Source organism: Lynx canadensis, chromosome B1 (genome assembly GCF_007474595.2).
Source record: "Lynx canadensis isolate LIC74 chromosome B1, mLynCan4.pri.v2, whole genome shotgun sequence".
Classification (NCBI taxonomy): Eukaryota; Metazoa; Chordata; class Mammalia; order Carnivora; family Felidae; genus Lynx; species Lynx canadensis.
In genome coordinates this window covers 165200535-165215132 of record NC_044306.2, presented here as the reverse complement: position 1 = coordinate 165215132, position 14598 = coordinate 165200535, and the positions used below count along the sequence as shown (strand labels likewise).

General features: G+C 50.1%; 2 protein-coding genes across 2 annotated transcripts; both read left to right on the top strand.

Annotated features, from left to right (window-relative positions):
* The first annotated feature begins 1218 nt into the window (after nucleotides 1-1218).
* SLC10A4 (solute carrier family 10 member 4) lies at nucleotides 1219-7071 on the top strand. The gene is made up of 3 exons (XM_030311950.1): nucleotides 1219-1814; nucleotides 2577-2787; nucleotides 5993-7071. Exons 1-3 carry the CDS (start codon nucleotides 1219-1221, stop codon nucleotides 6503-6505), a joined length of 1320 nt encoding a protein of 439 aa, XP_030167810.1. The 3' UTR covers nucleotides 6506-7071.
* Nucleotides 7072-7896: 825 nt separating this feature from the next.
* Nucleotides 7897-13012, top strand: ZAR1 (zygote arrest 1). The gene is made up of 4 exons (XM_030311949.1): nucleotides 7897-8856; nucleotides 10452-10544; nucleotides 10813-10887; nucleotides 12869-13012. The coding sequence occupies exons 1-4, from the start codon at nucleotides 7897-7899 to the stop codon at nucleotides 13010-13012; spliced, it is 1272 nt and encodes a 423-aa protein (XP_030167809.1).
* The last annotated feature ends 1586 nt before the right edge of the window (nucleotides 13013-14598 follow it).

Sequence of the window (14598 nt, the reverse complement as noted above, 5' to 3'; positions counted from 1 at the left end):
ACCTCCCTGGTATGCTGCGAGCTCCCTCTCTTTGTAGATGCCTCTGGTGACTGAAAGTTGCAGAGCCAACAGCCCTGTGAACTCTAAATCTGATTTGTTTGGGGGATAAACCTGTCCGAGGCAGGGAATCCCACCACTTTATTTCTTTCTAGTCCTTTAATCCCAATGCCGGGCTGTGCTCATAACACTTCATAAATTTATGGCCACGGAGATATCCTCTCCCCAACTGCCAGTAACTCCCAAAACACATTTTCCAGAGAGCCTTTTCTTAGCAGAGCTCTCCAGGGTCCTCGTTAAGGACATATCAGATGCACATTCATCCAGACACTACCTGTGGGTTTGGCTGCTGAGGCTGAGACTTCCCTGCACCTCAGATTCCTCACGTGTAAGAACGAGTTAACAGCATCTCTCAAGGCTCTGCTGTGACAATCCAGTGAAACAATGCACACGCACTTGCCAACCCCCCAGTATTGTTATTACTTTCTACTTTGAGTCTGAACGCATTTTATTTAAAAACTGTTAGCAAATTACGTAAAGATTACTTAAAAAAAATTTTTTTTTAAGAATTAAAAAAAAAAAAAACCTGTCAGTAAATCAAAGCCAGATACTGTGTCTTGCTACCAGAGAACCGCTCACATTAAGTCCGGGACCCTTCTCGATGCTCAGGGTTGCAGGCTCTTCGAACAGTGTATACAGTTCATGTGCATGCATTGATAAGCTTCCTGTGTGTGTGTGTGTGTGTGTGTGTGTGTGTGTGTGCGCGCGCGCGCGCGTGTGCGTGTCTCCAGATTTCATTATGAAATGGGCAGAGCCCATCACAGAACTTGATCGGCAGCCAGGCACGGTTTTTCTTCTTGTCCTTTGTCAGCTCTTTGTTCCGCCCCTGGCTGCACTCTAACAGAACCACTTACTGGTGATTAAAAGGAGGGACCCGGCGGCGGGGCGGGGCCTGCCAGGCGCGGGGGCCGGGCGATTGGGTTCACCCTGGGGGGCTGCGCTTTAAGTGCCGCCAGCGGGGGACCCCACCCCCCACCCCCACCTCCCGCCGCACCCGACGCCGCGGAGACGTCAGCGGCGCGCAGCCCGAGCTCCGCACCTAGCTTCGCCTGCGGCTGCGGACCGACGGACAGACGGACGCGGGCAGGTGGCACCGCAGGACGCGGGCAGAGGCGCGCGGGGCCGGGGAACAGCGGAGCCGCGGCCGCCCGCCTCGGCGCCATGGACGGCCCCGACAACGCGACGCTGCTCTTCGCCCCGTCCTCGCTGCAGCCGGACAACTACACGCTGTCGCCCAATGCCAGCAGCCTGAGCGCCGGCCCCGACCTGTCCGTCACCCCTGCCTCCAGCGCCGGCCCCAGCCCCGGGCTCAGCCTCGCGCCCAGTCCCGGCGTCGGTTTCAGCCCCGGCCCCGCGCCCACCCCAGAGCCGACGGCAGGCAGCTCGGCGGGCGGCTCGGCCAGCCTGGGCCCGTCCCTGTTCCCCCACTCCTGGGCGCACCCCCAGACCCCGTTCTGGGACACGCCGCTGAACCACGGGCTGAACGTGTTCGTGGGAGCCGCCCTGTGCATCACCATGCTGGGCCTGGGCTGCACGGTGGACGTGAACCACTTCGGGGAGCACATCCGCCGGCCCGTGGGCGCGCTGCTGGCCGCGCTCTGCCAGTTCGGCTTGCTGCCGCTGCTGGCCTTCTTGCTGGCCCTGGCCTTCTCGCTGAACGAGGTGGCCGCCGTGGCGGTGCTCCTGTGCGGCTGCTGTCCCGGCGGGAATCTGTCCAACCTCATGTCCCTGCTGGTTGACGGCGACATGAACCTCAGGTACGGGCTGGTCCTTAGGCGTCTTCTCCTGCCAAGCAGCCGCACTTAGCCGCGGGTTTCAGACGGAGAGGAAGGAGAGGCGGTTGGAGAGAGGCGTGGGAGAGGGAAGACGACAGTGCAGCGAGGGGTTGACGCCGGGCTTTAGAAGCCGAGGCGGACGTGAAGAGGTAGTGCTGTGGGGGGAGAAACCTAGACGGGGACAGGGCTGCCGACTGCCTTGGGGTTTCCTGCACAGCTCTCGGACCATCCTTCTCCAGTTTGGGCTGTCAGCGCAGGTCCTCGGCCTCTAGAAGACAAAGGGAACTGGGAAGCCTGAAGCTAGGACTCTCCGGAAATGCAAAAGCAAAATAGGGCTATTGGCCCCAGTAAAGAAAGTGATCTCATACAGAGGACAATATAATTGAGTTCCATCCAACAAGTCGTGTTCAGCAGCCTTACCACGTCTAACAGGGTGCTTTGGAGGATGAAAAAAAAGAAAGATGTTCTTGCCCTCAGAATCAACCAGACTGTAGCCAGCTCAGTAGGCTTTATAAAGCCAGGGGCAGCAGTCCTGAGATCCGACCCCCCCCCCACCTCCCCATCCTGGGGTTCATGTTTCAGTTGGGCTTAGGGGTGTTGTTCTCTTGGCACCGATGAAACAGGTTCTCACCCCTGACTTCAGACTCCAGATTTGCAGTCTCTTTCTTTCTCCTGTATCCAATGTGCAAGAGAGACTGTTGGCACAGAGCCCATTCTGAATTCTGTTCATTCCCCTTTCTGCAGCATCATCATGACCATCTCCTCCACGCTTCTGGCCCTAGTCTTGATGCCCCTGTGCCTGTGGATCTACAGCCGGGCTTGGATTGACACCCCTCTGGTGCAATTACTACCTCTGGGGGCAGTGACCCTGACCCTCTGCAGCACTCTCCTCCCTATCGGCTTGGGGGTCTTCATTCGATACAAATACAACCGGGTGGCAGACTACATTGTGAAGGTAAGGTCACTTGTAGAGAGTCCTTGGTCTCTGACCCCTAGCTGAAATGCTAAGAAGTTTGGGAAAGAGGGATAAACTTGCATGGATAAACTTAAAAAAAAAAAAAAAAAGTTTGTGCCACAAAGAAAACTTCTCCCTTTTGCAGTTTCAAAAAACTCATAGCTTTACTTAAAACATAACTTAATTAAAAAGAGCATAAGTGAGCAATTAGTATTCACAGGAGGAAACATATCAGGAGGGAGAGAGATGAGAGTGCCATTAAGTGGCAACATATTGTCCACTAACGAATCGTGGTGTTACTAAAAATCAAAGCAGGTGAAGTGAAATGATGTGAATTGAACTTGAGCAGTGTTTTAGAAATGCATTCCTATGTTTTAAAAAAGTGGAACTCTAATTCTGAGAAATTGTGTAGAAGGTTTCTTTAAAATGTTTTAATTTTCTAAAAATAAGTTGACCCTAATAGGACCAAAAGTAATTTAAAAATCACATTGAGGGAATATCATACAATGCACAAAATATTGACTTTAAAAAGGCACAAAATAAAAGTGGGTCCTGGGTAAAGAATGCAGAATATATTACTGTTATTAAATCTGTGTGTTTCTTTTCCCTTCCCCATTGCGGTAACGCATGTGGTTTCTAAGGCTAGTGAAAGAATGAGGATTCCTATTATTTTGTGCAATATTTCCAATGTTGCTTTGTTTTAAAAAAAATGATACCTTTTGTAGCAGTAGAGATTTTGTTAATTGTTGACTGGAGAAAAAATTTAAATATTTGTCAACTAAGCTTTCTTTGAAAACTCAAAAATAGTAAATAAGAGTATACCATGAGTAGGACTCTCAGTTTAGGAAGTTAATCAAATAAAACACATAACTAATTACTGTAAATGCACAAATTCATTTAGCCAAGTGAAGAGAAAAAGAGTTTCCCCAGTGTTTCAGTTATGTAGATTTAAAGACATAATCTTTTGTGTTTTACTTATATTAAATACATTAATTTTAAATAATTAATCCAAAATTTGATTATTCAAAGGAGCTAACTTTTATTAACATGAAAAATAATGGGTTCTTTTATGCAAATATAGCCAGCCATGAGTAAAATTGTGCTCTGTAATAAACATATATATTTTGAATGTAATAAATTTATATGTATATGTAAATATGCATATATTTTATATGTTATACATAATATACCCATAGATAATCTTAAGATGCATTAAGAACTTATTAAGCTGAATCATTAAGCTAATACTACAAGATCTTAGGAATTCTAAGAGAAAATCAATCAAATAAGTTATTCCCATGCTAAAAACAGATAAATATATTTAAATAATAGACAATTCAATAAGATTGGGTAACTTTGAGTTTAAGGTGAACCTATTCTTACTCCTTAACCAGAACATTCATAAGGTATGTTTTATAACACTTTTACACTTTTGCAAACACTTTAAAATGAGCATTCAATGTCAGTGCTCACCCAAATGATTTAAAATAGTTCAAAAGAAACTTTGGTGCCAGTATTTTCACAATGACGAATCAGATTTCCTGTCAAAGCTTTTGATGTGGACACACTTTGAAACTTAATATCAGAAAAGTTTTAGGGGTTCCTGGCTGGCTCAGTTGGTAGAACATGAGACTCTTGATCTTGGAGTCGAGAGTTCGAGCCCCACATTGGGTGCAGAGATTACTTTTTAAAAAATTTTTGATTTATAATAGTTTGTTTGGTTTCTGCCCATTGTACCTTTGTAGCATGAGCACCTTATATAATAAGTATTTTAGCACTCTCTATGGTAGACTTTTTACCAGCCCAGATACATTTTAAGTAATTTTTTAAAGATTATAAAGTATATGCCAGTCCCACAGACTGCAAAGAGGTTTCCCTCAAATATCCAGTGAACCAGAATCAGCACTTAAACTGTTCTTTTGGATCTCTAGTTTCCCTCACAAACACCTCCTACCCCCATTAAAAAAAACAAACAAACTAGCTAACTACTAATCTAAAGGAGAATGAAGAGAGGAATTTTTAGGTTTCCACCTTACTATTTACACAGCTTGTCTTACTTGAATGAGTGAACTATATCAGCCAGACATCAAGATGACAGTGTTCTATACAGTCAATTGTACTGTATCTAAACTCCATTATATGTAAGAATTCCTAAACATCATTAGAGATGTATAAGTGGGATGTTTCTCGTAAACAGATGAAAAAGGGGTGTTGCAGAATTGCAAAGAATTCCTCACATCTTCTGTTTGTTTTTTTTTTTTTCACTTACATAATCTAAGAGTTGGTGATTGTTTCAGTGTTGCTATCAATTCTCTGAGATATAAAGTATTTTCAAGTTTGAAAATATCACATACTAAGTTTCATACTTAAAACAATTTTTTTTAATTTATTTGAGAAAGAAAGAGAGCAAGCGAGTGCAATGGTGGGGGAGAGGGGCAGAGGGAAAGAGAGAATCTCAAGCAGGCTCCACACTCAAGTGGGACTTGATCCCACAACCCTGGGATCATGACCTGAGCCAAAATCACGAGTTGGACTCTCAACAGACTGAGCCGCCCAGGTTCTCCTTTATAAATGTTTTTTTTTTAATTTATTTTATAAGTTTCATACATTTTAGTGGCTTTTTATCTCATGGGTTAAACCAGAGATCAACCAGAGATATATCTCTTATGGAAAACATGGGGTCCTGTTCAGGGAAGGTAATTTTTCTTTTCCTCTCTCTGTTCATCAGACCATACTTGGTATATCAGGCTTTATTCTAACTGCTGTTTAGAAGAGGCACATTCACAAATTAAATACATGTTCTGAACAGTCAGGACTCCCACCACAGAGTTATGTGAAAGTCTAGAGACAATCTGCTGGAGACGAGTAGCCTTTTCTTCCTGTTTTTTAAAACAGAAGTCTGGTCTGTGCTGCTCCTGAGGGTCTATCCAAGACGATGGCTAGTTGTTAAAGAAAGCAGATTGTCACTAGACATAAGGACAGGCCTCCAAACAATCAGAACTGTCCAACTAGGATCTGGACTCCTCCTGATGAGGTGACCTATCCATCCTCAGAAGTGCTTTGTCAAAGACTGCTTAGGGCAAAGATCTCCATTTTGTGTGTGAGGTGAGGCTACATGGGTCTCTTCTCCCAAGAGCCGAGGATTCTCTTGCCTGAATTCCTTTCCGACTATCTTGTTTCTGATGGCTTGTCATTTTCTATTTAGGTCTCCCTGTGGTCTCTGCTAGTGACACTGGTGGTCCTTTTCATAATGACTGGCACTATGTTAGGACCTGAACTGTTGGCGAGCATTCCCGCAAGTGTTTACGTGGTAGCAATTTTCATGCCTTTGGCAGGCTATGCCTCAGGCTACGGCTTAGCTACTCTCTTCCGTCTTCCACCCAACTGCAAGAGGACCGTGTGCCTGGAAACAGGGAGTCAGAATGTGCAGCTCTGTACCGCCATTCTAAAACTGGCCTTTAGGCCGCAGTTGATAGGAAGCATGTACATGTTTCCTTTGCTGTATGCCCTTTTCCAGTCTGCAGAAGCAGGGATTTTTGTTTTAATATATAAGGTGTATGGAAGTGAGATATTACACAAGCGAGATCCTCTAGATGAAGATGAAGATACAGACATTTCTTACAAGAAACTAAAAGAAGAGGAAATGGCAGACCCTTCCTATGGCACAGTGAAAGCTGACAATTTAATTATGATGGAAACCACTCAGACTTCTCTCTGAACATGGAGATACAGAGGAGTTTCTATCTTGCTGAAATGTTACTTCATATTTATGATGTTTTTCGTCTGTGGTAGTGAATGTGGTTTACATAAAGGATAACACATGGTTCACATTATCATACATGTAACAGTTATGACCTTCTTCCTGTTGTAAGGTTGTACTGGTGTATTAACCAAGCACTTTCGCAAATTACACATCAATGTCATAATACAACTTGCACCCGGGACTGCTGAAGTAAAGCCTGAACATGTTCATGTGCTCTTTGGTTTTTATCATTACCAATTTCTAGGACTGTTTCAAATAGATACACTCTTAGAAAACAGGGTCTTGGAAATGCAGAATTTGGGTGCACTCTTATGGTAGTAAAAACAAGTTTTGTTTTTTGGTGTTTTTTTTTTGGTAAAACATAACTTGTAAAGCAATTTGTAAACCATAACTGAGTTGAATGTAATTGTTGTTAGAAAAAAAAAAGTGCTTGCTCCATGTAGAAATACCTGACAATGTTGAATTTTGATCTGTATTCAAAAAATCCCCAAACAGGTCAACTAAACAATGAAAAACAGTATTTTATTGTCAAACCTGTATCAAATCAGAAAAAAAAATACATTAATGCATTTGATTACTTGATCTGATATCTATTAGTAATGAACAGCTATCATTTATTTCCCCCCCAGGGAACAAGGTATTGTCTTCTCAGCTGGGGACTGATTTTGTCTCTGCGCTTATGTAACACACCCCAAATCAATCTTTTAGAGGGATGGTTTGCTTAGGAAAAACTGTAGTACGATCCACCCCAGAGAAGAACAATAGACTCTCCGCTTGAAGTGGAGGGGAGGAGAGGACGTGCTTCAGGGTCGAGAAGAGAAAACAATGAGCTCAGATGTGGATGCCTTGAGTGCTGTCCCTGTGCACCTGCCCAAAGCGTTCAGTGGGTAGACTTCTCAGAGCAGTTCTGAGATCATTAAACTAGAATCTGAGTTCCTAGGTAACAGACCCAAAGCAGTTCCCCAAACCTTTGCGTTTTTGCTCACTAGCCAGACACGGACACCTGGAACAATCAAGGTATGGGGACCACCTGGCGCAGCTAATCGGGGTGATTGCGCTCTCTTGGCCTCCTCCTCACCTCGGGCAAGCTCACTTACCAATCAGTTCTTGCATCGCAAAGAAAGCAACCTTTCCAGATCATGTCAGGGTGTTTGTGCCGGCCTCCAGGCGTGGTACATTTCCACACAGCGAAGGTCAGGGACAGGCCACCTCGGCGCGGACCCGGGGACCCGAGCGGGCGGCGGGAAAGGTGCGGATGGCCGCGCAGCGCGGAGACAGGCGGTGGGGCCGGCGGCCGGCAGCCTATTTAGGGCAGGGCGTCTGCGGGAGCGGCCGGGGCTGCGCTTATGGCTGCCCCGGGGGACGAGGTGCTGGACGGCTACATGTACCCGGCGTGCGTCCCCTACTCGTACCCGTACCCCTACCCGCCCACCGCCAAGGGCAAGGGCGAGGCGGGCGGCTGGCGGCACCGGGGCGGGGGCTACGCTCCCGCGTCCTCCTCCTCGTCGTCCTCCTCTGCCGGGGCGGCCTTGCCGGCTTTCCCGGGCTGCGGGCAGCTGACGGCCGCCGAGTATTTCGACAGCTACCAGCGGGCGCAGCTCATGGCCCTCCTGTCGCAGGTGAGCCCGGACCTCGGCCCGCGGCCCCGCAGGGCCAGCAGCCGGGACGTGGCGGTGCAGGTGAACCCGCGCCGCGACGCCTCGGTGCAGTGCTCGCTGGGGCGGCGCACGCTGCTGCGCAGGGTCCGCGACTCCGGCCCCCCGGCCGGGCCCGGCACCGAGGGCGCGGCGGGCGCGGGCGGCTCGGGGTCCCCGCAGTCGGCGCGCCGGGGCCCCGAGCAGGGCAGCCCCCCGAGCGGCGCCCCTCGGACCGTGCGCTTCCCGCGCACGGTCGCCGTGTACTCGCCCGTGGCCTCCCGCCGCCTCACCACCTTCCTGGAAGGGGCCGACGGCGCGGCGGGGGAGCAGCGGCCCGGGGCGCCCGAGGGAGAGCGAAGGACCCCGCCTCCGAGGCCCCGAGGCCCCGAGGAGGGAGAGGGGTCGGCGAGGAAGGCGCCCCAACGGTCGCAGTCCGAGGAGGAGGAGGAGGAGGGGGACGACGACGCGGCCCAGGCCGCGGTGCGGAAGAGCTGGGAGCCGCCGGGCGCCGGGCTGCAGCCGCGGGAGGCCCGGGGTGACGAGGCGGCCCAGCGGCGCCCGCCCAGGGGTCCGGAGCAGTCCCCGCCGGTGGGGCAGGCCCGGGACGCCGCGGGCCAGAGGTCGTCGCCGCGGAGCCCCGAGCAGGCCAAGGAGAGGCCGCGCTTCCAGGTGAGGCTCAGGCGGCTGGAGGGAACTGACTCGGGAGGGCCCCGGGGGTGTGGTCTCCTCCTGGATCCTGTCGCTGCCCTCGCCGGGTGGCTGCTCACGCACGTGGAGGCGCCAGCTTTCTCAGGCGCACGCCAAGCCTGTGTGGCTCTTCGCAGCCGCTCCCAGCAGCAGGTGCCCCTCCAACGGCAGAATTCAGGGAGTGCGGCCTGATTGTTGTTGCTGGCGATTGTGGAACGTGGGCTCCGCAGGTTGGCGAGGGGGGCGCCCTGATAACTCTTATTCTGAGCGTATTTACTGTATAAAACCCTGACTGTGGGCACGTGGTCCAGTGTGGATTTCGCGTTTGGACGATCTAGGAGGGGGTACTCAGCAGATCAGAAGGAGAACTTGCTGGCAGGGAGAACCGATTCCCAAGGATCCTACTCTATCTCAATGCAATATGGCAAAAGCCGTAACGGTCATTTCCTGGGGTCCTGCCTGGTCAGCTCTCCCCTGATTCTTGCCTGAATCTTCCAAGCTTCCACCGGGAGCTAGAGCTATGAATGGTCTCCCTTGTCCTAGAAAGCACCCTTATTCAGAAACTCAACACTGCTAAAGCGTTTGGGCCTTCGGCTGTTGTGTATTCCGGCCTGAGCGCAGCAGGTTTGGAGGGCCAGCTGAACCCTAAAGAGCTGGCGTGTGCTGAGGGAAGTGGTAACCCTGGGTAAGTGGAAAGGCAGGGGTAGGAAGAGGCCTGGAGGCCTCCTTTGGGGTCGGCCCAGGGCTGTTGGGGGCAGGGGAAGAGAGGAGGAGTGAGTGGAGCTCCACAGAAGCTATGTGTAATGTAAACCACGTGTGATCTTCAGTCGTACCTGTCCTGGGCCTGCGTTTGCTCACCTATGAAATTGTGGTAGAATTGGCAGGAACTTCAGAGCGCACTTAAAGGTCTGACTCCAAGCACTTGTTCATAATGTGTTTCTCACCGGGAGGGAAGAGGAGAAGCTTTTAAGAATAAGGCAGTACTACTTTAGTTCATGTTAAATATGAATTCTGGCTTATCCACAATAGATTCCTAGCACTGTTTGGAAATTGAACTGGCAACACAGAGAATGGACTTCTGAGTGAACATTTTCAAGTGTCTTAGGACACAGAATCTTCCTCCTTTTCTTCAGCTTAACCACTTTCACATGTGTGTGTTCTAAAATTAGACTTTATCCTACAGAGAATCGGTAGGTTTAGAGATTTAAAGAATTTAAAGATTTTAAAGAATTTAAATTTAAAGATTTAAAGAATCTCCAGGTTTAGAGAAGATGTTTGGCTTTTCCCTTGCGTGTCAGAGGGAAAATACCTACTTAGCAACTTGCCAGTCGGTTTGCTTTATGAACCAAGCTAATCTGGAATACATTTTTAGGCTCATGCTTGCTTCTGCGCTTGATTAAGCTATTAGCTCCCCCAATTACTACATCGGAGAGACCAATTCAAACCTTGAGCCTGCTTTCCTCCGTGATCTGGAATGCGGTTGCCAATTTTGAACAGCAAACCGATCCTTCGCAGCTTCTGAAATGAAGGCTAATTTGGATATCCTGTGGGTTAAACTCCGCTGTCTTTTTGCTCAGTTCTTAGAGCAGAAGTATGGCTACTATCACTGCAAGGATTGCAACATCCGATGGGAAAGTGCCTACGTGTGGTGTGTGCAGGGCACCAACAAGGTAAGAAACATCAAGGAACTGGCAGCTTTTTTTTTTTTTTAAGTTTGAGACAGAGCATGAGCGGGGGCGGGGCAGAGAGAGAGGGAGACCAAGAATCCCAGGCAGGCTCCGTGCTGTCAGCACAGAGCCCAACACAGGGCCTGAACCCGAGACGAAAGCGAGTCGGACGCTTAACCGATGGAGGCACCCAGGTGCCCCTGAACTGGCAGCTTTTTGACATTGAGTGTCGAGAGGGTTTTGCTTTAAGTGTTTTCCTCTCTCATCACAGGTTTACTTCAAGCAGTTCTGCAGAACTTGTCAGAAGTCTTACAACCCTTACCGAGTGGAGGATATCACATGTCAAGTAAATTGAATGTTCACATTTTGTGTCTGAACTGGGTAGTTGGTAGAGGGTTTGGGTGTAGTTTCTTGAAGGTATTTCTTTAAAGAGGCTAGGTTCCCAGTGACCTAGGTTTTGACTGCTTTTCGGTGGAGATTATGGAAATAATACTCAACTGGGAAACGGGGTCTTGAGGTCTTGTTTCCTTCCGGTCATGTTAATCTCCTTAGAGCCTATTACCTCACCTGCAACATGGAAGAAGGTCTGCCTTACCTGGTACTCAGTCAGTCTAACGTGAGAAAGCAGATCAAAAATCGAATACGTCTCTACTAACGTGAGGTGGTGAAAGTTGTCTAGCCGAAATGCTTCTTATGAGGCACATACCCAAGTTAGGGTATTTAGGAGAAGCATGGGTTTTAAAGTTTGTCTTGCCTGAGTGCTGGCAAAGGGAGGATGACTTCTGTTCAAGTAAATCTAAGCTGCCCAGCTTTCTGGGGCTAACTAGTAACATTGCTGGTTTACTATTAACTGTAAGCTGCACTGTGCTCAGGGGCTTAGATAATCTAAGAGGTGACTGAACTTGCCTGTTAGCACACAGCTAGTGGAGCCTGATGTGTCCGTTGACACAGCCTAATCCGTGCACTCCAATCAGGTTGGATGTTGGAAGCCTCACACACTACGGTGGGGATGAGAGAGCCCAAGTGTGGGAAAATGATGTCAATCCCCTTCGATCGGGGCAGAGCAGGGTCAGGTTCTAAAGTGGGATGGATCCCTCAACCGCTCGCTCTCGCCTCCGTGGTTGCTGCACTGCTTTCAGTGTCCAGTGTCCGCTTCAGGTCAGTTGCAGCAGGTGGAGGTGAGGGCAAGGTCCGTCCCCGCCCCTAGCCACCACACCCCCCCGCCCCTAGCCGCCCCCCCAGCCACCACACCCCCCCGCCCCTAGCCGCCCCCCCAGCCACCACACACCCCCCCCGCCCCTAGCCGCCCCCCCAGCCACCACACACCCCCCCCCGCCCCTAGCCGCCCCCCCAGCCACCACACACCCCCCCCGCCCCTAGCCGCCCCCCCAGCCACCACACACCCCCCCCGCCCCTAGCCGCCCCCCCCAGCCACCACCCCCCCCCCCCCGCCCCTAGCCGCCCCCCCAGCCACCACACACCCCCCCCCGCCCCTAGCCGCCCCCCCAGCCACCACACACCCCCCCCGCCCCTAGCCGCCCCCCCAGCCACCACCCCCCCCGCCCCTAGCCGCCCCCCCCCAGCCACCGCACACCCCCCCGCCCCTAGCCGCCCCCCCCAGCCACCGCACACCCCCCCGCCCCTAGCCGCCCCCCCCAGCCACCGCACACCCCCCCCGCCCCTAGCCGCCCCCCCCAGCCACCGCACACCCCCCCCGCCCCTAGCCGCCCCCCCAGCCACCGCACCCCCCCCCCCGCCCCTAGCCGCCCCCCCAGCCACCGCACACCCCCCCCGCCCTTAGCCGCCCCCCCAGCCACCACCCCCCCGCCCCTAGCCGCCCCCCCCAGCCACCACCACCCCCCGCCCCTAGCCGCCCCCCCCAGCCACCGCACACCCCCCCCCCCGCCCCTAGCCGCCACACACCCCCCAGCCACCCCCTCCCTCCCCTGGTGCTAGGCTTGACCCACAGTTTGCTCCTAATCCCTGGCCTCACATCTTAGCTTTCCTTGTCTGACTCCTCTCCCATGCTTGCTTCTTCTCCACCCTTCAAGTGCAGGAAGAGCTTTCCTTTTAGATAACTGTATTTCAAAAAGTTCACAAGTCCAAACTGAATCCTATGCAACATGAGACCATGACCACCTGGTTAAACACCCTCTATTCTTTATCCTCCCCTTGCTGGAAGGGGTGCAGACAGAACAAGATTAGCACAGGGCCTTGCTTAGAGCGTGTTCAGTAAGTGTTTGGATGGACTAGAAAAAAAACTTTGAAGTTTGAGGAAGTGACCATGGGTTTATCTTCTGTATGTGCTTCTCACTTTGGTTTTTCAGAGTTGTAAACAGACTAGATGCTCCTGCCCTGTAAAACTCCGCCACGTTGACCCTAAAAGGCCCCACCGTCAAGATTTGTGTGGGAGATGCAAGGGCAAACGCCTATCCTGTGACAGCACTTTCAGCTTCAAATACATCATTTAAATGAATGTAAACGGATGGGCCAACTTGAACGTGAGCTAGTGAAGCAGACACGTTAGCTTTTTTCCGTGCTCCTTCCTTATGCCTCTCCTTCTCAAAATACTTCATGAAAGGCTGTATTTTTGACAGAGCCTTCAAATAAAAGTATTGCAAAACAATTGATAAATTGCAGAAGATTTTTTTTTTTTTTTTTAAGTTGAAAGCTGCTCATGCTAACAGTGTGGGTCTGTCACTTTGTTAGAGGGCCTCACAGCTGTCAGGTTTCCTGCCTATGTATGTCTGTAGGGCTGAAGCTTACAAGCAAGATGCTGATTGAATGAACAGCCATGTCACCATTAAAGTCGTTTTTCTGGGTGAGGTGGAGTTTAGAGTGAGGCCTTTAATGTATGAGGAGAGTTAGGGTTCTGACTCTGGGTTGCCCCCCGAGCGGCTGGCTAGCTGTGGGTGGCATCTAGTGGGGAGGGAGGCTGTGAACCACATGGACTGGTTGATCACAATTTCACATAGGGTACAGGTGGGGACCAGAACGGGGTGGCCATGGGCAGCTTCTTTAAGACTTCAGGTGGTAACTTAAAAATAAGCCTATTAAATGTACTTAGATTTCGAGTTAACCGACTACTTAGGCTAGGTCCTTGTCCTGTAGTTTGTATAACTGCAAACTAACCTAGGAATTCGTATCCTAGCTGCACCTGCCGGCTTTCTACAGGACTCCCAAGAAAATACTAAGGCCCTGCTCCCAGAGCTCTCCTGCTTGGGGATGGCAGTTTGTCTAGAGCCCTCAGGGACTTGTAATGAAATCAGCTGAGGGTTGTTGGTTTAATAGTTATGGAAACCACATAACTGGAACCAGTTACTAATTATGCCTCTTTCCGATTTTTTTTTTTTCCTTAAAGTTGAGAGAGAGGGACAGAGGATCTGAAGTGGGCTCTGTGCTGACAGCAAGCCCAATGTGGGGCTTGAACTCACAAACTGTAAGCTCATGACCTGAGCCAAAAGCACATGCTTAACCAACTGTGCCATCCAGATGCCCCTTCCTTCCAATTTTCTTATCCCATTTAAGTTAACCCTTATGACCTTAGCTATGTCTGTTAAGATCTTGGATGCTTGGGTGTAGACAAATGTGAGGAATAAGGAACGTAAATGGAGTTTGAGGTCTCTTGAACCCTTAGAGCAATGGGAAGTCCCCTCAGAATTCATATGGACTTAGGAAGGTGCTTGTGAAAACAGAGTCCAAGGCCCCTATCCCTACTGAATCACTATCTGGGACTGAGGCATTTTAACAAGCACCCTGGGGATTGCTTATGGAATTGAAGTATGGAACTACCACCTGGGTCAGGCTTGTACTTTGCAAAAACACGGATGTGGCCTCTGCCCTTATGGAGCTTCCAGTGTAGTGGGTAGATGGCCATTATTTTCTGCATTGAAAAAAAAAAAAAGGAACATGGAGTTCCTGCCACCTAATAGGAAAGAGCTACTTGGTCAATTGATAGAGGCCTGTGATAGAGGATCATATTTAGGGAGGTCAGGGGAACACTTGCCTGAAAAATGACTCTTGGGCTGACCTGAAGTTTGGGTGAGTTGAATTAGTT